Raw genomic sequence first — 24,097 nt, forward strand, 5'->3', positions numbered from 1 at the left:
GAGTTAAGCTCAAAAGAAAAAGTATCAGGAATTGCTGAATTGTTGAAAGAAGAATCTTTTCTAAAACTGTCTTTAGCTAGAGAAAGAGGGGAGACAGTTGGTCCAAGTCAAAGCCATAGCTTTCCAGACCACATAAGTGCTGTAAAAGAAAATAACAAACTGTCAATTTCATATGGGAGAGGGATTTTTTTGTTACACTGAAATACTTTTAGATTCTGCATACTCATAGCACCACTAATCTAGATGAGAGTTTTTTGTGGTACCCTTATTTGACATGCAGATGGATTGGTCGTGTTTGAAGACATTGGCACCACAATGTCTTTTTTTTTTTTCTTATTCCAGTTCAGCTTCCCTATCCTGAAGGTGAATATTACGGTCACTTACTATAAATTCCTGAAAGTCCTTTTAAGGTAATGTATACATTACGAGCTGGGGTATGTGATTCCCCTAGCATACACATCCTTGCACAAGCTCAATGAAAGTTAGTGAGAATATAAATAGTAGTGTAGCTGTGGTAGCATGGGGAGTAGCATGGCTTAGTTGTGCCAAATACATATTTGTGAAGTTTAGGCAGCTTTGGGTGTGTAATATCTAAGCTGTTTAACCACTGCCTCTGCCCATTGCTACCACACCTATACTACTAAATATATTCATGCCAGCTCTCTTTGAATTAGCATGAATATGTGCAAGTGAGCCTGGAATATCCCCTCTTTGCTTGTAAAATAGGTGTTCCTGGGGCAATTCTGCACAATGCACTGTACAATGCAGAGTTTTGTAGAAATTAACAGTGTGCACATAGAATTTCACTCTCCCCACCCAGAAATGGATTGTAGTGCTGCTAGATACCATTAGGGGCCGCTAGACTGAGCAGAGCCCATCTATAGAGCCGGTGGGCAATAATTTTTGGTTGGAGGCCACTCCAAGATTTTGGTAAGTAGTCAAGGGCCTCACTTTTAGGATGGATGTTGGGTGCAGAAGTGCTCACCAGGCAAGGGACTAGGGTGCAGGAAATGGTGTGGTATCTGAGAGGGAGCTTGCATGAAGGAGGGGGTTGTGACCTGGGGCAGGGGAGTGTGGTGCAGGGTCTGGGATGGTGTTGGGTGCAGGAGAGGATTATGCCCTGGGGAGAGGAGTGTAGGAGGGAGTACAGGGGTCTGGGATAGGGATGTTAAAAACTAGTCGACAAGCAAATGCTTATCGAATAATCATTCAACTAGTCGACTAGTTGATTCTCCCCCCTTGCTGCCTCTATCAGATGGAGGCAGCAACAGGGGGTACTTGAAAGTGGCAGGGCTGCACAGCTGAGCCTGGGATCAGATGTGCAGCGCTGCTGCTTTGAGACACTGAGGCGGCGTTCAAAGGGGCAGCGCTGCACAGCTGATCTCCAGCTCAGCTGTGCGGCACTGCACACGTGGAGCCTGGGGCCCCAGCTGATACCAGGCTCTATGGAAATGCGACGCTGGAACCCAAGATCAGCTGGGGAGTCCCCAGCTGACCCTGGATCTGCGTGGCATTTCAAAGTGGCACCCGCTGGGGACTCTTGTGCATTTCATAGTTGGCACCCGCATGCTGCCCGGAGTCAGCGGGACTTCCTGCTGTCCCTGGGCTGCACGTGGAGTCCACATTCCTCCTTTGAAATGTACAAGAGCCCCTACTTGTACATCTCAAAGGAGGAATGCGCCCCCTACTGGGGCTCTTGTACATTTCAAAGGAGGAATGTGGAAGTGCCTATCGACTAGTCAAGTAGTCGATGGAAATTCCATCAACTACTCGACTAATCAATTAACCACTAGTTAACGTCCTTAGTCTGGGAGAGAGTTATGACCTGGGGGAGGGAGTTATGACCTTGGGCAGGGAGGTGCAGAGACTTTGGAAGGTGACCTGGGGGAAGGAGTTGTGGTGCGGACAGGCTCCAGCTGGGAAGCACTCACCTAAGCATCTCCCTGCCAGCAGCCCTGCAACACCCCCCCCAAAGCAGGCTGGGCTCCCTGCCTGTTGCAGCCCCAGACCACTTGAAAATACAGGCTGCTTGCTCCATGTGGCTCTCAACTCTGAGTGAGGGAAGAGGTTTGTTCTGCCCCCGTCTCCCAGGCCACTCTCTCAGCTCCGATTGGCTGGCTGTTTCCAGCCAATCGGAGCTGAGAGGTTTGCTGGGGTCAGTTCTTATTGTCCGGTTGTTTCTGGCCAATTGGTTCTGCGGATGGCTTGGGGACCGGAAGATCACACAAAACTTCCCCCGCTTGCAGGGCAGAGAAACATAGGGACTGCACTTTAAACCGTGGCAGCTGTGTGCCTGCGGATCCCAGCAGGGTGGTTCTGGCTCCCTGGGCATATTTTGCCCAGCCCTGATATAGATTAACTGTTAGTTAATTGCTGGGGGGAGGAAGAGGGAGCTAGCGGGATCATGACAACTGCAGTTCCCTGCATTCTCTGAGGGGAAGGAGAAGGCATTGTGTGCAAGCCTGGGACCAAGATTGTTGTTGCAGGGCTGTTTATCTCTCTGGATCCCTAGTCTCTGGAGGGCAAGAGAGGGGGATGCATGTCTGGGTAAGAGGGGTCCCATAGCTGGGCTCTCGGGGTAGGGTGGGTGCTGGTATCTGAGCTGGGGGAGCCCACGTTTGGGCTCTGGGGAGGTGGGTGTTCAGGCATATTGGCTGGGGGACCTTGCAGGTGGGTGCTAGGCTGGGGGGGTTGTAGATGTCTGGCTCCTTCCAGAGCCCAGCCAGGGCAGGAGGAATGACAAACAGTAATTGACATGCAATAAATTAATTCTCTACTCTCTGGTGGGTGGGTGGGTGTGGGTGTTGGTGGTGTTACCCATATACTTGCTGACCTGTACTTTGAAATAAATCACCAAAATAATTGAAACTGGAATGATTATGTAGTGTTGTTTTGACAAAAAAAATCTGTAGAATTTTAAACTATTGTGTTCAGAATTTCAAATTTTTTTAAGCAGAATGCCTGAAGGAATAGACAGAAGTCTGATTTTGGTGAGTTCTGGAGACTCTTTTGTTACATACTTAACTCCTGTCAAAGGCTAGATCATTTTGTCTCAAAAATAAGCACATACTTAAACAAAAAAACCCCAAAAGTGGGAAAAAAATAGAAGATCAGTAGCACTTGCCATGGTGTCTCCCACCGGAGGTCAATGCCAAGTGCTAAACAATAAGTGCTTCCATAAGAAAGGTCAGGGATCCCTTTACCACACTCATCTAAAGAAAAACACATTCATCTGTCAGTGTGGGCTCACTTAGATTAATCCACTACCTATTGTACAAACTCTGCAGTGGTTTGTACAAAGGGTTGCAATATGGAACCCGAGGTCAGTATTTTTACTAGTAGAACAGAGAGCTCATTGATAATATGGAGATATACCTATCTCATAGAACTGGAAGGGACCTTGAGAGGTCATCGAGTCCAGTCCCCTGCCCTCGCGGCAGGACCAAATACCATCCCTGACATTTTATTTTCTTTTATATCCCCTCGCCCCCAATCTTCCCATTTCTTAATTTCAGCATAGGAACTTCAGATAGGGTTGTGGTTTTTTTTCAAGTGGCCATGATATTCAGAGGAGTGGACTCCTGCCCATCCTTTTTCTGTGATGTCTTCTAGCAGTGGAAGACTGGCATGAAAACTTGTTTGCTACTAGCCAGAACGATAGGACATCAAGATTTTGCTGCCTGTATTCCATGAAAAGTCTCTATAGCGGATGCCATGTTGGTTCACTAGAATAGCTTTCTGATGTCTGATCTCATCTTAATGTCACCAGTAAAAGAAAGGAAATACAATACCTTTCTCTTCTTCATGGGCTCTAGGTGGTCTTGCTAGCCTTAGTCTGACATTCTCCACATCTTCCTTCGGCCTTCTGCCCCATATTCCAATCTCTAATTCTTCAATATATCCTCAGACAGAAAATGTGTTCCAGTTAGGATTATTTGCATTTTTCCATGCATGGTATTACTATCACTCTACCAGCTAACTGCCCAGTTACATATGGGGCTCGTCTACATTGGCCCCTTTTCCGGAAGGGGCATGTTAATTTCAGCCATCGTAGTAGGGAAATGCGCGGGGGATTTAAATATCCCCCGCGGCATTTAAATAAAAATGTCCGCCGCTTTTTTCCGGCTTTTAGAAAAGCCGGAAAAGAGCGTCTACACTGGCCCCGATCCTCCGGAAAAAGCGCCCTTTTCCGGAGGGTCTTATTCCTACTTCGAAGTAGGAATAAGACCCTCCGGAAAAGGGCGCTTTTTCCGGAGGATCGGGGCCAGTGTAGACGCTCTTTTCCGGCTTTTCTAAAAGCCGGAAAAAAGCGGCGGACATTTTTATTTAAATGCCGCGGGGGATATTTAAATCCCCCGCGCATTTCCCTACTACGATGGCTGAAATTAACATGCCCCTTCCGGAAAAGGGGCCAGTGTAGACGTAGCCATGGAGTATATGTGATTATATTGCCCCGCCTCTCTTGTTGAATTTCCCCTTACTTTAATGTTTTACACTTAGTCTTAAACAAGGCTCTTAGTCTATTGAATTCAGAGTTCAAACAAATAGTTCATGGAGTGTGGGGTGGTAAAGGCAAATTTGACCATTTTTCCCTCAATGAAGTGCTTACTTTTTCATAACAGCTGAGCAATGGCAATATAACAAGGGTTAAGTTCTCTTTTGGAGCCTGGATTTTTCACTGAAACACATCATCCTTTTATTGGTTCTGATGGTTATTGGCAACACTGTGACAATGACATGGATCTGCCTACTTGGAAAAGAGATTGTATTAGTCTAAAAATAATCTTTCTAATGATTTCATAGTGATGGAGTTCAGTTGTGACCCAGATCCCTCACCACTGCCTCTTTTAATATCATTCAAGTGACACTCTATTCTTTTAGCGTGAGATTCAGCCAAGTATCGGACCTGTAAAGTACATGTAGGGATGTTAGCAAGTAATCAACAACTCGATTACCCGATAAACATAAGCTACAGAGCCTGCTACAATGCATGTCTTTGTTCTTGAGCCCAGAGAGATTGGAAGGACTTTATATGAAAGATCATAAACATGGAGAAATGTTTTTAGCTGCTGGATTTTGACATACGTTAATTATTGGGTGTGGTGGTGGTGGTGTGTGTGTGTGATTTCTGGAGTAGTCTATTTTTAAAAATGTCATGGAGCACCTAGGGTGAAGACTAAAACCTTTTTTTCATGGAATGTCTAGTACAATTGAAAGTAAATAAACCTATTTTATCATCCTTGAATGAGGTAAGCCACTCTACAACTACACTGTTTATGATGACATAAAACGTTTAATAGAAACTGGTTTTGTTTGAGAGGTGTCCATACAACCATCCTTCCAAACTGTTGGGATAATTAATCTCTTAAACACATATGTGCTATGAAAAATTATGTTTTTATTCTTTAGATGTAGCTGAGGTCAGTCCTTCATGTTCAAATTATGGGGGTTTGAAATATGTGGTATCTCAGAATCAAAGCAACTGGAACTTGGCTTACAGTCCTTTTTCCAATGCACCGGTGTCATCTTGGATTTGGTACCAAACAGATTTCCCCAATTCATCTATATTGTAGGTCACTGAAGGAAAATCTCTATACAAATATGAGGAAAATAGCAATGACCACGATTAATTTAGAGAGTGTTGATGCTCTGTAGTCTTGCAGATGTCATGATTTTTTATTTCCCTTGTTTTGAATGCTTAGACTGTCCTGGCTTTCTGAAGTCCTAGGGTGCTGAAAAAAATCCCATATCGTTATTTCTGTGAAATTTATTGACTGTTCTTTTGTACTTTTAATTGGCTCCTAGACTAACTGAGACCCTGTTATACAGATAATATGTCTTAGATAAATTTATTCCTTCACCTATTATACAATATGTACATGGTATCAGACATGCACAATGGAAGTTGTACCAATGACTCGAGCTCTGAAGAATTGATGTCTATCTTTTGAGGTTCTCAACAGAAGCTTGCTCACTACCCTTTCTGTTAAAAGGATTACCCCTCAATCATTATGGAGACCAGATGGTGCTTTGCCTGCTTCTTTGGACAAATTGGATTCAATGTCCCCTTATGAATAGAAATAAGCCTCTCAATGCCTCCTTGCAAATGTACTTTATTCTCTTATACGTAGGCTCTGCATATAAACTCGCTAGTTTGTGATCTGCTCCTATTGGAATGATGAAAGCGGGTTTGCTAAAGATTTATATTGACCGAGTAACTGGGAACTTGACAACGTTTATGGATTTTTTTTCCATTTTGTTAATTTCTATCTCATCTTAAATGTATGTCACTTTCCCCCCCCCCCGGTCTGTTGTTAAATCCATTGTGGTGTATACTATTATTAAAGCAGCTTTATATAATTAATGATTTTCTGGGCATAAACAGTACCTATAAAATAAGGGAATGCACGAATATCTAAATTCTTAATTAAAAATATCAAAGTAGATTTTTACCATAATTTTTACCATAAGATGTTGAAGTCCCTACATTTAGTGAAACAAGTGGCTCGATGTAAGTGCTTGTGGCTTTTGTGTACAGTGGTGTGTAGATACTGCAGAACAAGGTAAAAAATTATATACTTGTTAGATATTTGTTCGATGGCTTGTGTCTAGGGCTCTTGGTCAGTAATGTTTTTAATGCTGGTTGGTGACTTTTAATTTAGGTTATCCTAAAAGTTAGTCAAACACATAGCTTGCTGATGAATTCCTGCGTGGTTCTTAATATATAACATGGACATAAAATAATCCGCATTTTTGGTATTTCTTTAAAAAAAGAAGCTAAATCTTTCAGTATATTTTTTGTTTTGTTTTGTTTTTGTACCAATAGGGTATTTTTTCAATTGAAAATGTCATAGTTCTTTGTACTCTTTATGGATTACTTGTAACCTCTCCACCAATTTTATTTTAGTTAACAGTATATCCATTAAACTGATGTTCTAATAGTGTTTCCCCAAACTTTCTCTCCAGTGATGCATTTTTTCTACTTAGTGTTTTCAGTCAATAACCTGCTGTTGAGTTCTGTGAAATTCAGACCCTGTCCTGTTGTTTTGCATTACAGACTCTGTATTATATGTGAACAGCTAATGTATTCTCAGCCTCTCAATAGCCGCTTTTGTCTTCTTACCTTTTGGTGTGTGCAGAGCCCGGTGCTTCCTTTTTGTTGTTTTACTGGAAGATTAATTTAAAATCAGAATAAACTGTACGGAAAGTTTGGTGGCTGGTTGGCAGAGTGAGTTACCCAGTAGCCTTTTACCTCTGGGATTGTAGCTGGAATTAACCCAACACGAGACTAAACAGTTCAGTATAAGTGGTCCAAATTGTAATGCATACTTGCACAGCCTGATGGAACTTTAATTGATGTTACCAAAGCAAAATGCAGAGTACTGGAAGTTTGTGTCAATTCATCATTAAAAGTGGAGTAAGAAAGATTCAGAACATAAAAAACACCCCAATATTAGGTTCTATTGCAATGATTTCACACCACTTACCAAACAGTGTATAGGACTATGTAGCAGCTGATATATAAAGACTCTTAACCAATTCTCTTTCTCTCTCTTTCTGTATTGCCTTATTTTTATGTTCATTTATCTGATAGCAGAGGTCTATAAATGTATTGACTGAGGTTTTTTTTCCTTGTTTTTGAATTTTTCAGAAAGTTTGCATGGAATGTCATCCTGTTTTTGGAAAGTGTGGTGGCTGGTTATCAAGACAATTGGAAGTATGCTGACTGCTAATTGCACCCACATTTAATGGTGATTTTAGAGGTATTTCCGTTTCTATTTCATATAATAAACCGTATACCAGAAGACTTAATGAAAACTAAATTGGGTGGTGGTAGTGAAGGTTTTAAAATAAATGTAATGTAAAAATATGTGTTTATGTTTTCACAATGAGTTAATTCTGAGTAGCCTGTAAGGAGATTGCTCCAGTTTTGTCCAGCCCAACAGTCTGAAAGTTAATATGAAAAGAAGCGCCAGTTACCATATCAACATTGAAAACACGGTTTAGAATGACTTGTTTTATATCTTTTAAAAACATTCTTTATTGACATTTGTATGTATGTTGCAGCCAATGGAGTTTGAACCCAAGTAAATGTGGGCTGATTTTGACATTTTATTTTCAAGTGAACTTATATGGGGCCAGATTATACAACCTTCTCACGCTAGCAATTTAACTTCTCCTGTAACTGCTACTTTATGGGAGCAAGGATTGCTCAAGTGTTTTCTGTTGAGTGAACTTCCAAACTTCTGTGTGCTGAACAAACACTGTGTGCTGTTTTGTATTAAATGAGGGATCCAGCTATTCAAAAAAACCAAGCCCCCACGCCCTTCTCTTCCCCCCCCTCCCCCCAGATTGGCTCTTTTTAATCATTGCTGAACAATTTACCAAAGGAACATTTTATTGCACAGAAGCTAGTTAAGCTGAAACTGCAGTTTGCATGTCTCCTGGCAAAAGGGGTTTTCTGAAAGTACAGTTCACTGTATTTCTAAGTAGTGATTATCCTGTTGTTTCCTTTTCATTATGCAATTGTTCTTGAGAGTTAAAGGTTTTACAAGTTATAAGATGTTGCTGCCAGAGGTGTGGAAGGAGGGAGGTGTTGAAATCGTTTCAGTGGGGTTAGATGTCAGTTTTTAGTAGCTTTAGAGCAGGGTAACAAACCACACAAAGAATGAGCTTTCCCCTCTACCCTCCCTCCCCCAGAAAAAAATAAATACTGAAAATGGCTAGTGACTCTATTTGGAAAATTGTTTCATACAATAAAAAATCTGTTTTCTGTCTAGAGTGTAAAAATGCTCTATTCATCTTCTGGATACTGATACTAATTATACTTTTCTTAATTTAGTGGAAAATGGGGAATTCAGAAAGCCAGTACAGTCTTCATGGATCAAAAAATCACACTACTGCTGCATCAGGTGCCAAGCAGAAGCCTTGTTCTCTGAAAATTCGCAGCATTCATGCTAATGACGAAAAGTCTTGCTCCTTGCATGGATGGGGGCACAGCAGCAGTGGCACTAACTACAAATCGAGATCACTAGCTAGGAGCTGCCTCTCCCACTTCAAAAGTAACCAGCCTTATTCATCAAGGATCAGTGACACAGTGGCTAAAGCCTCTAAAAGCAATATCCATGCCAAACACAGGACAAATGCCCTGGGAAACTACTGCCAGGGGAACAATGCAGTGTTTTTGCCTGAGAATGGTTTTCACTATATTGACCGTGAAGCTGCAAGTAATCATGTTGCCTCCAGGGATTGCAATGGGCATCTTTTACATTGCTATGGAAAGAATGAAAGCCTAGCATCAACCCCACCACCAGAGGACAGGAAGAGCCCCAAAGTTCTCATTAAAACACTGGGGAAGCTGGATGGCTGTTTAAGGGTTGAGTTTCACAATAGTAGCAACAACAAAGTTTCTACAGAGGAATCCAATGGACCAGTCCAGCTGTTGAGATACTCACCTACTTTAGAATCAAAATCTAATGATCTGCTAGATGTGAGGAGGAACTCCAGTACCGATGACACTTCAAGTCATCGTCTATCTCCCACCGACTCAAGACTTAGATCCAGTAAAGGAAGCTCCCTGAGCTCAGAGTCTTCATGGTATGATGCTCCTTGGGGCAACAATGGGGATATCAATGAGCTGGATGGCTCCTACTTGACCAGGAGCACTCCTGATACAAGTATTCATGCCAGTTTTCCCACAAATGACAGCAAAAAGTCCTTCAACCAAAGTTCATCTCTTTCCTCTCTCCGCGATCTATATAAGGATACAAATTTAGAAAGCAGCCCATCATCCACGCTCAGGCTGTCTGATGAATACATTAGTACTCATGCTAGCTTAAGCAATCGCGTTTCTTTTGCCTCAGATATTGATGTCTCTTCCAAAGTAGGACACAGAGGCCCTACACAGTACTCTTCTTATACCCTCCCATGTAGAAAATCCAAACCCCTAAATGACGATGCCTCCAAGAAGGACACATTAAAAAGCAGAATGCGACGCATCAGTGACTGGACAGGAAGCCTCTCTAGGAAGAAAAGAAAGCTGCAGGTATGTGAAAAACTCATCCTAAAGTCTAGTGCTGAGAGCCAGTTTGTTGATACCTTTCATTAGTGTAAGTCTGTGTTTCATTTTTCAAATATTTAATCAATGATGGGTGACCCCTTTGGTAAATTATGAAATGTGGACAAAGACTGTACTAGAGGCAGTTGGAAAATTTCAATTAAAGGGATTTAAAGAAAAAAATTCTCCCCCATCCCTGCCTGTTGTTCCATTCCTCTCTTCTTTTCATTTTATGGAAGCGAATATATGTTGAACCTCTCTAGTCTGGCACCCTTGGGACCTGGCCAGTCCTGAACCGGAGAATTTGCCCAACAATGGGAGATCAATATAGTCTAGCAGCATTACAACAATTTCTCTGCTTATTGGGCTCTTAGAAGACATTTAGGGGTAAGTTAAAGCTAATAATAGCACAGAACACTCAGAGCCAGGACTGGTGGCTGTAAACAAACTTTATGGGATTGCAGGAAACTTGGCCACACCCAGGATAAGTGGACATCTGGCTAACCAAAATCATGCCGGATCACAGATGTTGCCAGACCAGAGTGCTGGACTAGAGAGGTTCAACTTTTATATCCATGAGTAGATTTTCAGGTCACTGGCTTTTCATGAGATGAATGGGAGATTTTAAAATAATTTTCGTGTTTAAAGCAAAGAGATCTGATCCTATATATATATATATATATATATATATATATATATATATATATATATATATATATATATATATATATATCAAAACATCATTTGTAGCCTCTAAGTTTAAAAAAGGATAAACCAGGTATCTCCAAATCCAACTGTACACTGTGGGGCTATTGATTAAACCTGTAATTTTTATGAAGATGGTTTTTATCCAGCTGACTTCTTCCTATGTATGATTTTGGCTTCATAATTCTCTAAGTAAAAAAGCTGAAGTGCCGTCTGGTTATCTGGTAGGTGTCTCCTTAAACAGACTAAGGCTAATCCTCTCAATGGGAACTGAGGATAACTCTGATCAAGCCTGAAATTCCTGTCCCCTGCTCTAGCCCCCAGAATAAGCTCTGTAAGGGCCAGACTGTGCCTTGCACAACTGGTGACTGCAGAAATTTCCCTCACTCCTATAATGCCTACTGTGAAAGGCTGGCCCAAGTTGTGCTGTCTGTGCTCTCCTTAGTTCAAGGACTGCTCCCTTCTAGAACTGCAGGGGTGCGAGCCACCGCAAAGGTGAGCAGAAAAGCGGTGGGGCAATGAATCTACATCTTTATAGCACCCGGCAGTACTATCTAGTTGAGTTAGATCACACACTGCTCCCTAAGGTCTGGTGCAGCAACCATGCTTCTCCGGTATGCTGGGGAGATTTGGTAGGCACTCTGCCTTCCTGAGTCATAATCTTTCCGGAGTTGGTCCTCACTGCACACTACGACCAGCATCAGACACAACTTCAGGGCACGGCATGCAGTATTGGGTGCCAAGAAATCCAGTTAATTTGCTGATGGCCTGCATACATTCAGAGAGAGTGTCTCAGAATTCAGCACTCAGAAACTGAAAGCTGCTCAGTTTGTTCATTATTTTACTTGAGACTTTTTGTGAGTTAGAATGGAGCCCTCCACTTTCTTCAGGCCTTATCTTTTCACTTCACTGCTAGAAAACAGGACAAAAATGAATGAATAAAAAGTGTGTTGGCTTTTTACCCCAGGTTTCACCAGTGATATTAACAGCACTGAATATTTAGATTCTATAAAAATTCATATCAGGCTCTAAATATGATCTCTGCAACATAGCTCTTTTGCTGTGAATTAGTGAATTACAGCATTTTCAGAATGATAGGCATAAAGGGATTCTTGGCTGTTTTGCACCAGCTGTGTGTACATAGTACAGAGACTCACTGACTTCCCCAACAGCAGGGGAGTGTTGCTGGTGAAACTGTATCAAATCAGGCTCTGACATTGGTGAAAGGAATCAACCCCAACTCTAATTAAGGTATCTTAATTATGGGACTGAGAAACAGAGAACTGTGTTATAGTTAAGGAGTCTAGCAGCAGCAGGTCAAAAACATGTAGCTTCTTGTCCATAGACGTAGTTTGTTTGGCTTAGCTGGGTCCTGATCACTTTACCAATTTTAGACGTGTAACTGGCTTAGAGGACAGCTGTCTTTTACATGGTTACGGTGGTAATGTAGATGGATCCTTAGAGAGAAAAATTCTGTGATAGTATTGGTTTGGGGCTCATTGAGTCTTTGCAGTTGTAACGAGTAGTGGCATGGTTGACAGTAAACACAAGTTATTTGTTTAGAGGGCCCCCAAATGAGGCCCTATTAGTAATTTGCAAACCTAATACTATATTCTCTAAAATAACTGAAAATTGGCCTTTTTGTAGGAAACTGGTTCTGAAGAGCAATAACAAAATATTAAAATGCCAGTGTTTCAGCAGGTTCCCATGCCTACAATGGGTTAAAGAAAAGGGAAATGGAGATTTCCAAATCTTACAAGAGAATTGCAGCTAGTTGGTGCCTGGAGTAACGCTAGGAGTTGTATAATCTATGAGATGCAACCATCTTTCAGGCACGTGTGTAATATCTTTTTAAAATTTTTTTCTTGCCTCTACACTTACACTTGGGAAAGTGCTGTTGCCTTCTTTCTCTTGTTCCCCGTATCCATTGTTATTTGGAGTTGAAATAAAATTATCTTAACTAGCCAAATAAATATGAATCCAACTCTCACCCAAATCTGCATGTTAGGATGTTAGTTCTCTTTAACTTTCATTGGTGTTTAGGTTTACTGCTGCCTTTAGTTGCAGGTATGAACTTCAGACACTCAGCATGATTCTGATCTCAAGTGACTTTTATACTGACATAACTCAATTGACTTCAGTGGAGTGATTGACCCCTTCGTAAAGGCTTCTTCTGGGTCAGGCTGGATTCTCACTACCCGGTACTGAAGAATGTGCTCACTGGACCAATTTGTGTTGTGTTTATTGATTAGGACTTAGTCTTAGGACACTAAGTCAGTAATAAGCTCTGGAAAGGATAGAGACCAAATGACCTGCTAAAACTAGATAGCAAAATAGGTGCAGCTTTCCTATAAGACTGAGCACAGTGATCTACAAGATGTAGATGTTAGAAGGGTCTCTTCCAGGTTTAAATTTAAATGTATTGACTTGGCAAATAATCTTTAAATTACATTTGGCATTTCTGAGCTTACTGCCGCAGCAACCTTCTTGCTGAAAAGTGACCTTTTTTGTGACATCTGTGATGGCATGGGATCTCAGTGTTGCTCTTGGCTTTATGTTGGAGGTCATCATACTGTCAAAACATAGCACAGCTTCTCCCAGTACATTTTTGATGTGTAACATCGAAGATGTGGAAGAAGTGGGGAGGGGGGAAAAAGCAGTTGCTTCCAAGCTCCTGGTGTGACTAGTTCAGAGGAGACCCGTATTTGTTTATTTTATCCATATGTAGAAGTCAGAGTGCAAATAAATATCACTTTAGAAGCAGTATAAACTTGAGCAAAAAATAACACTTCAAGAGTAATAGAGCTTCTGGCTGAGCTATTTACAGCCCTTGGGTATTTTCAAATAACATTTGTTAATTTTTTTTCCATACAAAAGGAAGCAAATAATTTCTCTCTCCCTTAATTTTTAAGCATAATGTATTTTCAGAATATCAGTAAAATACAGTTGGATGGGAGATAAATCTAACTTGGTGGAATGTTTCCCCTTAACTGTAATTTTGCTTATAGAGCTAATTCTTGTGGGATATTAAGATGCCCGAGTGCCCACTGAAATCAATGGGCATTGGGTGTGGTGATGGCTTTGCTGAGTTAGGCCTTAAAGCCTGGATTTTCCTATAGACAGACTATTTCAGGATAAGGATGTTAAGTATTGGGTAATTGACTAATCGAACAGAAAATGCATTTTTGCATTGACTAGTCAATAGCATGCCTCTGCCTTCGAGGGGTAGCAACATCCTTAGGGCTGTTTTAAAATGCAGTGGACTCTCTTGCTGACTCTGGACTCTGTGCAGTGCTGCCGCTTTGAAATGTCACGGGGAACCTGGCATCGTCTTCCTCACTCATTTCAAAGTGGTAGCACCGTGTGGAGCCTGGGATCAGCTGTGGACTTTCAGTGCATCGCTGCTGCTTTGAGCCCATGATCAGCTGGGGACATTTCAAAGTGGCAGCACTGCATGGAGCCTGGGGTCAGCTGGTGGGTCCCTGGCTGATATCGGGCTCCGTGTGGCACTGCTGCTTTGAAGTACCTCCCTCTTCTCCTCCTTCACCCACCCCCACTTGCTGCCTCTATCTGATAGAGGCAGCAAGGGTGTGGGGAAGAAATTACAGGCAGTCCCCGGGTTACGTACAAGATAGGGACTGTAGGTTTGTTCTTAAGTTGAATCTGTATGTAAGTCGGAACTGGCGTCCAGATTCAGCCGCTGCTGAAACTGACCGCCAGTTCTGACTTACATACAGAATCAACTTAAGAACCCCAGGCGTCCCCAAGTCAGCTGCTGCTGAAACTGATCAGCAGCTGATTCCAGGAAGCCCGGGGCAGAGCAACTCAGCCTTGCAAAGCCTCGGGGAAGCCGGCAGCAGAGCAGCCCAGGCGCGCCTGGGCTGCCTCGCTGCCCGAGCCCCCCCCGCGGCTTTGCTCCGCGTCTTCCTGGTCTGCAGACCAGGGAGACGCGGAGAAAGCCCCGGAGTACACGGGTGGCAGGACCGCTAGGTCCCGCAGTCCGTGTCCTCCGGGGCAGCCCCGTTCGTAACTGCGGATCCGACATAAGTTGGATCCGCGTAAGTCGGGGACTGCCTGTAGTTGACTATCCTGCCATCTAGTCCTTCACATCCCTATTGCAGGAATGACTGAACTTTCCACATGAAAATCATATGCAGAAGATGCATTGCAGAGCACATAAGGGAACTTCCCTGCCCTGCCCTGCTGCAGAACAAATGAAATTGCATCCTATAAGCATGAGTAATACAAATGGATTTCATAGAACTGTACACTGCTGGATCTGGGTGTAAAGTCCCCACTGCAATAGCAATGTTTTCAGTGTTCAGAAAATATACACCACTGCATTTTAAAACTTAGCTTTATGCAAATCATCCAACCCACTTCCTCTCAGGTTTAAATCAAAGCTGAGTCTGTTTATCTTGGCAGAGAGTTGGTGAATTCAGTTGGATTAAAAATGTCAGATTTCAGACTGGCATTTTTCAGATCCTCAGGAGGCAAAATCAGATTAGCTCCATTAATGTCATTAATGTATATCTGTTAATCTGAAGATCCACACTTTTAAAAGGTCAGAAATTGAAACTCAGCCACCTAGATTGAATTTAATTTCTCCCCATTATAAAAACCCTTAAATAAACAGAACTTCTTTTTTCAGTGTTACTATTATAGACAGATCAGGGTGTTAAAGACATTAGCCCAGTGTTATGATGATCAGGAAAGCAGATTAATTCACAGTTGTCAGGGATATATGGTTCTACTTGCAGTGCTCATTGGGTATTGGAAATCATAGTCTCAGCAATTATCAGTGAGTTCTGATTTTTATTTTTTTAAAGCCTATTGAGTCAGTGAACACTGCTGGTTTGGCGGTTAGCCTTACTGAGATTCTATTTGAATAAAAATGTTGCTATAGCATTGACAGTAGCAAAGATTGCTAAGATTAACAGCCACCATCTTAGTTAAAGCAGACATGCTTTGGTGGAGTTTAAAATGAAGAAAGATGAAACAAACAAGACTGTGTAAGATATACCTCTTCACTGTAGATTACTTGTAATTTGCATTAATTACAGGAGCCAAAATCCAAGGATCTGAGTGAATACTTTGACAGCAGAATTGATAACCTCACTACAGATACTTTGGCACCTTCACAGCTGTCTGGTTTACTGTGGTCACCTGGATCTGGCCCCATTCTGCCCCAGAGAAGTGAATCCACTAATGCAATCAGCAGTGATGCCCTGAGGCAGAATATTTATGAAAATTTCATGCGGGAGCTGGACATGAGCAGGACTAATGTTGAGAATACGGACACGTCAACAGAAACGGAAGACTCCAGCAGTGAATCACTCAGTTCTTTAGAACAATTGGATCTTCTGTATGAGAAAGAACAAGGAGTTGTGCGCAAAGCAGGGTGGCTCTTCTTCAAACCATTGGTAACTCTACAGAAGGAGAAAAAACTTGAGCTGGTTGCACGGAGAAAGTGGAAGCAGTACTGGATAACACTCAAAGGTAAATCATAGTTAATCTCTTTTAATGTGCTCACACAGGTGCTGTCCTTTGTTTTCTGTTAGTTTATCATGCTTTTGTTTTATTTGTTTGTTTGTTTAATGAAACCTACAAAATGTTTTGGATCAAAACGCAGCTTCTGAAGACCTTGGGCTTTGCTTACACTAGCTCTTTTGTCTGGAAAACTTTTATTGGTCTGGAATGTGGAAAACCCTCCTCTGACTGACAAAAGTTTCACCCTCAGAAGTGAGGGTGTGGACAGCGCTATGTTGGTGGGTGATACTCTCCTGCTGACATAGCCACTGCCACTTGTTCAGGGTGGTTTAATTATGCTAGCAGGAGACCTCTCACTGGCATAGAGCAGCAGTGCAGGAGACTTTACAGCTGCAGCAACGCTGTTATGTAGACAAAGCCTAATTCAGGTAGATACTTAAGTCCATGCCTAACTTTAAGTATATAAATCATCACATGCTTAAAAATAGGCATGTACTTAAATACCTTACCAAAAGCAGGCCTACATTTGTACCTTCGGCTTTGGATGTATATAGCTGTGCATTTGGTATTGAAAATCAAATGATATTTGATTAAGCTTTCTGATTTATGGGTTCATGAAGATTTGGATGTGTGTCTGTTTACAAGAGGCATGGTTAAAAGCAATTCTGAACCTGTCACGGGGTGACTAGCCCCTATTAGGAAAATGGTCCTTTGTTCTCTTTGACAGTAGTTGCTTCCCACTTGGGCTTGTTTGGGGGATAAGTTACAGGCACCTGATAGTAGTGAAAGGGAGGATGGGAAATTTTTGAAGGGGAGGGAAAACTCTTTGGACTGGATAATGGAGACTGCCCAGGCCAGAGTGACCTGGGTAAGATCCCAGGAAGGGCTGAGGAAGATGACTACAGGAAAATTTCACACTCCTGCAAGGGATCCTGTGTCTAGGACCAAATCACACAGAGGTGACTGGATGTCATTGGGAAATGACATGGAAAGTTGGACTATGAGAGAGGAATGACAGTCTACAGACTTAGTGGTCCTGGTGATATCCCGACCAGCAAGGCTCATGTTAACTTCTCGTCCCTAAAGTTGGTAAAAACTTAGTGGAAGCAGCAGAATATGCTTGGTTTTTGTCATAGGCTGTAAAAGGGCAGCCTGAGGAAAAAAGTGTTGAGCAGCACGTGAGGCGAGTCATCTGTCCTGGGTTTGGCAGTCAGGACAGACTGGAGAACAAGGAAGAAAACCGGGACACAGCATACTTGCTGGGTTGAGACAACATTGGGGTGGATGCAGCATTGCCAAATTCAGGATGAAAAATAATGAGTTACATCCCCAGAAATCATGAGACAGGCCCACACAATGATGTGACTTTTTTTTTTATTTTAAAAAAGTGGGGTGTTTTTTTTCCGTCTGACTTGATTATTGAACTTCCTCTGCCAGCCCTCAGTATGTATGTGAGGTAATTTACTGTTGCTTGCCTGCTCTCTCAAATGTGTTGGGTAAGGTGATTTGGTGGCTCAATGCAGGACTCTTCTACAGCTGCCTGTCCCTTCCCTGCAATTCATCTTGCCTTCATTGTAAATTCAACCCTCTTCAGTTCAACTAACCCCAGCCCCCCTCATCCACTCAATTCTCCCTCCCACCCGCATTGTCTCACAAGCCGCACCACTGCACTGCACTGCTTGGCATTCTTCATCCCTTTTCCAGGCCTGGGAGGGCTGCAGTGGTTCTGTCTCCCCCTTTTCAACCTGAGAGTGAAGCAGTTCCAGGAGCTTTTCACCCCCCTATGTCTCTTAGCAGGATAGACACTGCAGGATGGAAATAAAAAGAGCAATATCGCACACTTGTCAGTGTTTTTCAAAGGAGGCAAGAGAGGAAGACCCAGCAGAATTGAGCTGAGCTACAGGTCTCTTTGCTCCTCCCTCTTCTCTGGGGAGAAAGATTAGCATAGGTGAGAAACTACTGGCTTCTGACAGGCTGAATTTCTCACTGGGACTGAATTTTTTTGGGTCATCAAAAGTCGTGCTTATGCTCTCTCTGAAATCCCATCGCTCCGGCAACAAATAACACAAAACAGTCAAACGAAAAAACATGAGCATTGACGATTCTGAGTGGCAGTTCCCCATCACAAGGCCAGATTTTTAAAAAGTGGAATCCCACTTGCAGGCACAAATTCATTCACATGTGTGTCTAAGACTGGGTCCCTTTCTAAAAGAAATGCCCTGGTTTAACCTGATGTTATAGGTTTGTTGCAGCAATTACTTAATGAAATTCGATGGCCTGTATTATATACGAAGTCCGTTTAGGTAATCAAGATGGTCTCTTTTGGCTTTAAAAATCTGTGTCTCTGTATTTGGATGTTGCAATGACTGCTTAGCGCAGCCATGGGTGTTTGTTCACAATTTCTTCATGACCTATGCATTTTGGTGTGGACAGAAAAGCTTTAATTTAAAAAAAAAAATGGCCCTTTTATTTATTACGACAATATTGCCTAATTATCTATTCCTGAGCAAAAATTTGCTCTTCTTTTTGGGGATACTTTTTGAGCCACTAAATTACTTTGAATTTACGTGCTGGAAAGCCAAACATACTTTTATTTTTAATACGCCTACATTGCTCTTTTCACTTACAAACACATTAGAGTGGCAGTTCCCCACCTCTAATGCCTGCACCACTACTTTAGCCTTTTGTGACAGATCCTCCTCCTTATCCTCCTTCGCTGATGATGAGCATCAGTGTGAGTGCTGGTGCATTACTCCTGCCATTGTCCATCTATTCACTTGTGTGTGGCCCAGCCCACATCTTAGACTACTCCAAGCCCCAGTGTCAAAGGTTCAGAGCAAGCCAGGAAGCATTATGGGTTAGAAAATGCACAGCTGAATGGGGGCCCATGGACATTTCCCTGGGTGAGCTGAGGTGTTGAATTCAGAGTTTATATACATCTGTAAATGGGTATACGTTAACTAAACATACGGGTCGGAAGTAGCCCTGGTTCACTGATGTTGTGGCACAGACACTCAGATCCCCATGGTGCTCCTGTGTGGTGTGCTGAGGCAGCAACACAGTGGGGATCTCTTGAAGCCTTGATATGTCAATACAGAGATTGTTCCCCAGGACACTTCCCCTGGCTGTCCTGTGTTTGAGGTAGGCATGTCATAGAGAGCCTCTGTGCGGCAGCACTGGCACGTAAAGGGCATCCCATAGTGCTAAGGTAGCAATGGCTGAGGAAGGGCTAGTTCCCTTCTCTCTCAAACTCTGGTGCAGCCCTGCATTCCCTAGTCCAGCCATGATCCCATGTCTCTCCTGTGGCACCCCACATCCACCATTTCCTCCCACCTGCTGCTGTTCTGCATCACCGCTGCTCTTCCCCTGCTTTCCGTGTTGTGAAGCAGCAGTGTGGAGCTAATCTGAAGGGTGGAGGAGGGAAAGCTGCTGGTGGGTTGGTGGGTACTGTTGGGTTGGAGCTAAGGTTATACATTTGGTGCTGACTGTAATGGAGGAAGTAGGTGTCTCAGTGAATACATGGAGGAAAATCAACATACAGTTTGTTGCAGGGAGGTGACTTCCTAAATTTTATAGATTACACTGCTGGGAATTGCCTTTTAGTAAATATAATGCTGAGTTAATAAGTAGGGAAATAGTTGAAATAAATAGTTTCCTAGCGTATTTAAGATTGAAGGGGAGGAATTCCCACAGGTTTCAATTTTCAGAATGATTACCTGACTCATTACTGTATGCGTCTAAACTTGAAGAAAAGTAAATCCTGTGCTGTGTGTATTGGCAGTGTTCAACATGTGCAGTGTCAATGCATACAAATTAAATCGGCAAGAAAGAGGGTGGGAGGAAAGAATATCAGTAATTCTGCACAATAATTCTGAGATCTGTTGTTAACAAACAAAATTCAGGCAGACTTAATTAACAGGTTTAATCATCTTTCCTTATCGCTATACCGAGGCAGTAAAATGAATTAGGCCTGCAAATAGTTAATGTAAAAAAAAAGGTAGTATCTGAATGCCACCCTTTCCTCACCTTTGTTTGGGCTCTTAAGTGTTGTAAATATGAGTTTAATCTGTCTTTTGAAAGATTTTTTTTAAAAGGATCAATGAAACTTCTTACACTAAGTATGCTACACTTGTTTTGTATAGGTCTTTGTACTGTATCTTGAATGCTTTTCATATGGGATTAGTGTTATAATTGCCTTTATGGTGCTGGATCTTTTTGTCTTGTTAGTTCATAAATAGATATTCCTTCATTTCCTTGATCATACATACACTTTATTTGTCTTGCAAAGATTTCTGTTGCCAAAATAAACTTGCCTATGTGGATTTCAAGGCTCCTTTTATTTATTTATCACACAAGATCAAGAAACTTGCTTCAGAACTCATTGTGTAGATCTTGGGTTAAGTTGTTCTGGAAATATAAATAACCAAGATATTTTAAACTACATATTTTAAAGAGCCACATATGTGAATGGGGAACAGCATATTTCTCTGCATTCTATTGAAATGTGTTTAATTTATGCAAAAGGCTTACAACCTTCTGGTAACCTGCCAGACTTGGATTTATCAGTGTCTTGAGGCCTCTCCTTTACTTGGTATGCTGTCAAGACCTGAGCTTGAATAGTAAACCTTTAACAAGAGGAACTTTCCTTCCCATCTGTCACCCCTAATTAATTTATTTTAACAAGGGAAATTGCAAGCCCCCCCCCCCCCTCACCACAAGCTTTGATCAAAACACAGTGGCCATAATCCATTTTAGTGGGACATCAGGTATAGGGAGAATTGAGACCTATCTATTTATAAGGATCATAGTGCTGCTGTAACTTGGCAGGTTTAAGAGTTCAGCCCTGGTCCTCTGAAAAAGTTAGTCAAAAACTATTAGGATAAAAATATGTACTAAAATATTCTTATAACACCTTAATGATGATAGAAAGAATTTTAAAACAATTTAATTTGCATTTTTTAAACAGAATAGTAAATCCAGATAAGTACAAAATATTTTAAGGTGGTACAGTTCTCACTGACTGAAAACCCCCCGGGAAATATGTAGAAGAACAAATCACCAACCCATTAAAACTTGCCTTGAATTCTAAACCTCTAGGCTTTAGTTCTTTCCTTCCTTGCATTTTGTGTGGTCATTTATATATGTGCAATATATGTGCAGAGTGACTGTAAAATGCTGCTGCTGATGTATGCAAGTGGAGAATTTGGATTTGATACTGCTATGCCCTTTCTACTAAGTTAAAAGTAACCCACTAGACGCACTGCCTCTTATTTACCATGCTGTTGGCAGAGCCGACCCAAAGTACGGGCCAACCGGGCGACCACTTGGGGCGCCCCATTGTAGGGGGCGCTGTGCAGGGCTGCTGGGCTGGGTGGGGGCGGCACCGTGCATGCTCCGTGCGCCTGGGGGCGGGGCCACGCATGCGTCACACTCCTGGGGGCGGCACCGCACTCCTGGAGCGCACAAATGGCTTGGCCCGGCCCTGGCTGTTGGGAGCTAATCATGGCCCTAACCCTGTAATTGCATCTGACTGGAGCCCAAGGCTATGTCTACACTGCAGGCTTCTTGCGTAATAAGTATTTGTGCAAGAGCATGTCCACACTGCCATGTGCTTTTGCGCAAGAGCATCCGTGGCACTTTTGTGCAAGAAAGCTCAAATGGCCATTTTAGCCATAGGGGTTTGTTGCGCAAGAAATCCCTGTATCCTGTCCACTCTAGCCTTTTTGCACAAGAGCTCTTGCGCAAAAAGACTTATTCCTTGTGGGGAGAGGAATAACTCTTACGCAAAAAGCTCTCTTCTGACGATCTGCTGTAAACTTTCTTGTGCAAGAACAGGCTTGTAGTGTGGACACTCTGCAAGTTTTTGCGCAAGAATGGCCGTTCTTGCACAAGAAGCCTGCAGTGTGGACATAGTCTTAGTGTGTATGAGGAAACAAAGCATAAGCAGGCTGGTGACAAAGCTGCGACTACACTATCCAGTTCTGTCAGATACCACCCTGGGTGTATGTGTGTTTGTGATTAGGGAAGGGCACATAAATGGCTGCATAGGGATGTTTAGAAGCGTGTAATTTGTTAATCATGTAGGTGACAAAAAATATTGTCGACTACACTATTAATCGGTAAGGGTTAGCATTGCAAGCACTCAGTTCTGACTTGTGCTGGGTCTGGCAACTACCCCTGCTGTGGCTCTGCATTTAGAGTACTTTAGGAGCTGGCAGGCAGGCAGCCCAGCTGAGGCTCAGCTGACGCCGGGTCCCAGAAGCTACCTCCCATTGTGGCTCTGCTATAATACGTTCTTTGCAGAGCTGCAGCAGGGTTAGCTCCTAGGACTGGCATGAGCCGGGACTGAGCTGAGTTGCCTGCCCGCTGGCTCCTAAATTACTTGAAATGCAAAGCTGAAGTGGGGGTAGCTCCCGAGACCAGCTTGAGCCAGGACTAAGCCAGGCTACTGGCTAGCCCTCTACAAACTTTTACTAGTAGCGCCACCATTGTGGGAAAGGAGAGGAAGGGATAGGAATGCATGTAGTCAGTAGCATTAACTGAGAAGCAAAAGCCAACTACACTATTACATCCCTAGTATAGGCTGCTCCCACTATTGGACTGGGATGCCCTCAGTGGGGTATATGAAGAAGGGAATTTTTTCCTCTGAGTGCTAATTTTGAATTTACTGTTTACATTTAATTCGTGCTAGGGAACAAAATGAGACTGGCAGATTCACTTTCGTTTGTCTTAATTCTCTATGGAAAGGGGTCACAACCAGAACACTGGCTCCAAACTTCATAAATCCTAGCATGCACTGGTCATTAAAGGGTTAAACTGGATAGCAGGATCCAAGCATCCCTGAACTTTTAGGAAGTTTGAAGGTGGATCAGATTTTACATCTGAACTCGGTGATTTAGGTCACAGCTAAAGTTCTCATAAACTAGAACACTGTGATTTGGAATTTCCAATACTAGTCGGGGCAACATTAAAAGAAGGGGAGGAAATTTGTTTTCAATTTAATTCTTCTTTTTTAAAAAAAGCTATAAAACCAAAGCATTTCTATTTGTATTACTTTGTATGATGTCTCCGTGACACGTATCACATGTGTGCAGCATACACACACACACACACACACACACACACACACACACACACACACACACACACACACACACACAAAGATACCCTATAATTCTCAAATCATCACTTTATAGCAAAACTTAAATTTTGGCCCTAACCTGCATTATGTGCCTCCTAATTTGAAAATGGCAGGAAAAGGTATAATATTTATTTTCATTTGGCTCAGATTCAGATACTTTAGTATATATTTCTGTAGGTCAGAACAAATATATAGTCATAGATTAAAAAGCCAGAAGGGACAACTGTGATCATCTATCTGACTTCCCCTATAAAATAGGCCATAGGAGTTTCCTAAAATAACTTATTTAAATTAGAACATATCTTTTAGAACAAATGTTCAACTTTAATTTAAAAATTACCAGTGATGGATAATCCACCAAAATCCTTGGTAAATAGTTCCATTGTTTAATGACCCTTCTTGTTAAAAATGTATTTCTAGTCTGAATTAGTGAAAAACCTTTATTTCTAGTCTGAATTAGTGTAACTTCAACTTCCACCTATAGGATCTTGTTATACCTTTTGTCTGCTGACCTCTCACTATTATAAAATTTCTCTTCATTATGCAAAAGACAGGACTATGCAGCATCTCTATCACTATTCTTCATTATGAAGATACTTATAGGCTATGGTCAGGTCACCCCTAAACTTTTCTTTGGTAGATGTATGATTATCAGCTTAGCTACTGAGTTTCAGTTCCCAGATGCAGATGTGGCAGTCTGCTAT

General features: G+C 42.2%; 1 protein-coding gene across 3 annotated transcripts in view; it reads left to right on the top strand.

Moving 5' to 3' along the window:
* TIAM2 (TIAM Rac1 associated GEF 2) overlaps positions 1–24,097 on the top strand; it is a 185,355-nt gene that overhangs the window by 61,658 nt on the left and 99,600 nt on the right. For all 3 annotated transcript variants that reach the window (XM_006114983.5, XM_006114984.5, XM_014569522.4), the window contains exons 2-4: positions 7,652–7,763; positions 8,843–10,045; positions 15,826–16,261. In XM_006114983.5, the coding sequence (XP_006115045.4) occupies positions 7,749–7,763; positions 8,843–10,045; positions 15,826–16,261 (1,654 nt within the window). In that variant the 5' untranslated portion in view covers positions 7,652–7,748. The remainder of the gene's footprint in view (positions 1–7,651; positions 7,764–8,842; positions 10,046–15,825; positions 16,262–24,097) is intronic.

The sequence above is a fragment of the Pelodiscus sinensis genome, chromosome 3 (assembly GCF_052426305.1).
Source record: "Pelodiscus sinensis isolate ZL-2025 chromosome 3, ASM5242630v1, whole genome shotgun sequence".
NCBI classification, from domain to species: Eukaryota; Metazoa; Chordata; order Testudines; family Trionychidae; genus Pelodiscus; species Pelodiscus sinensis.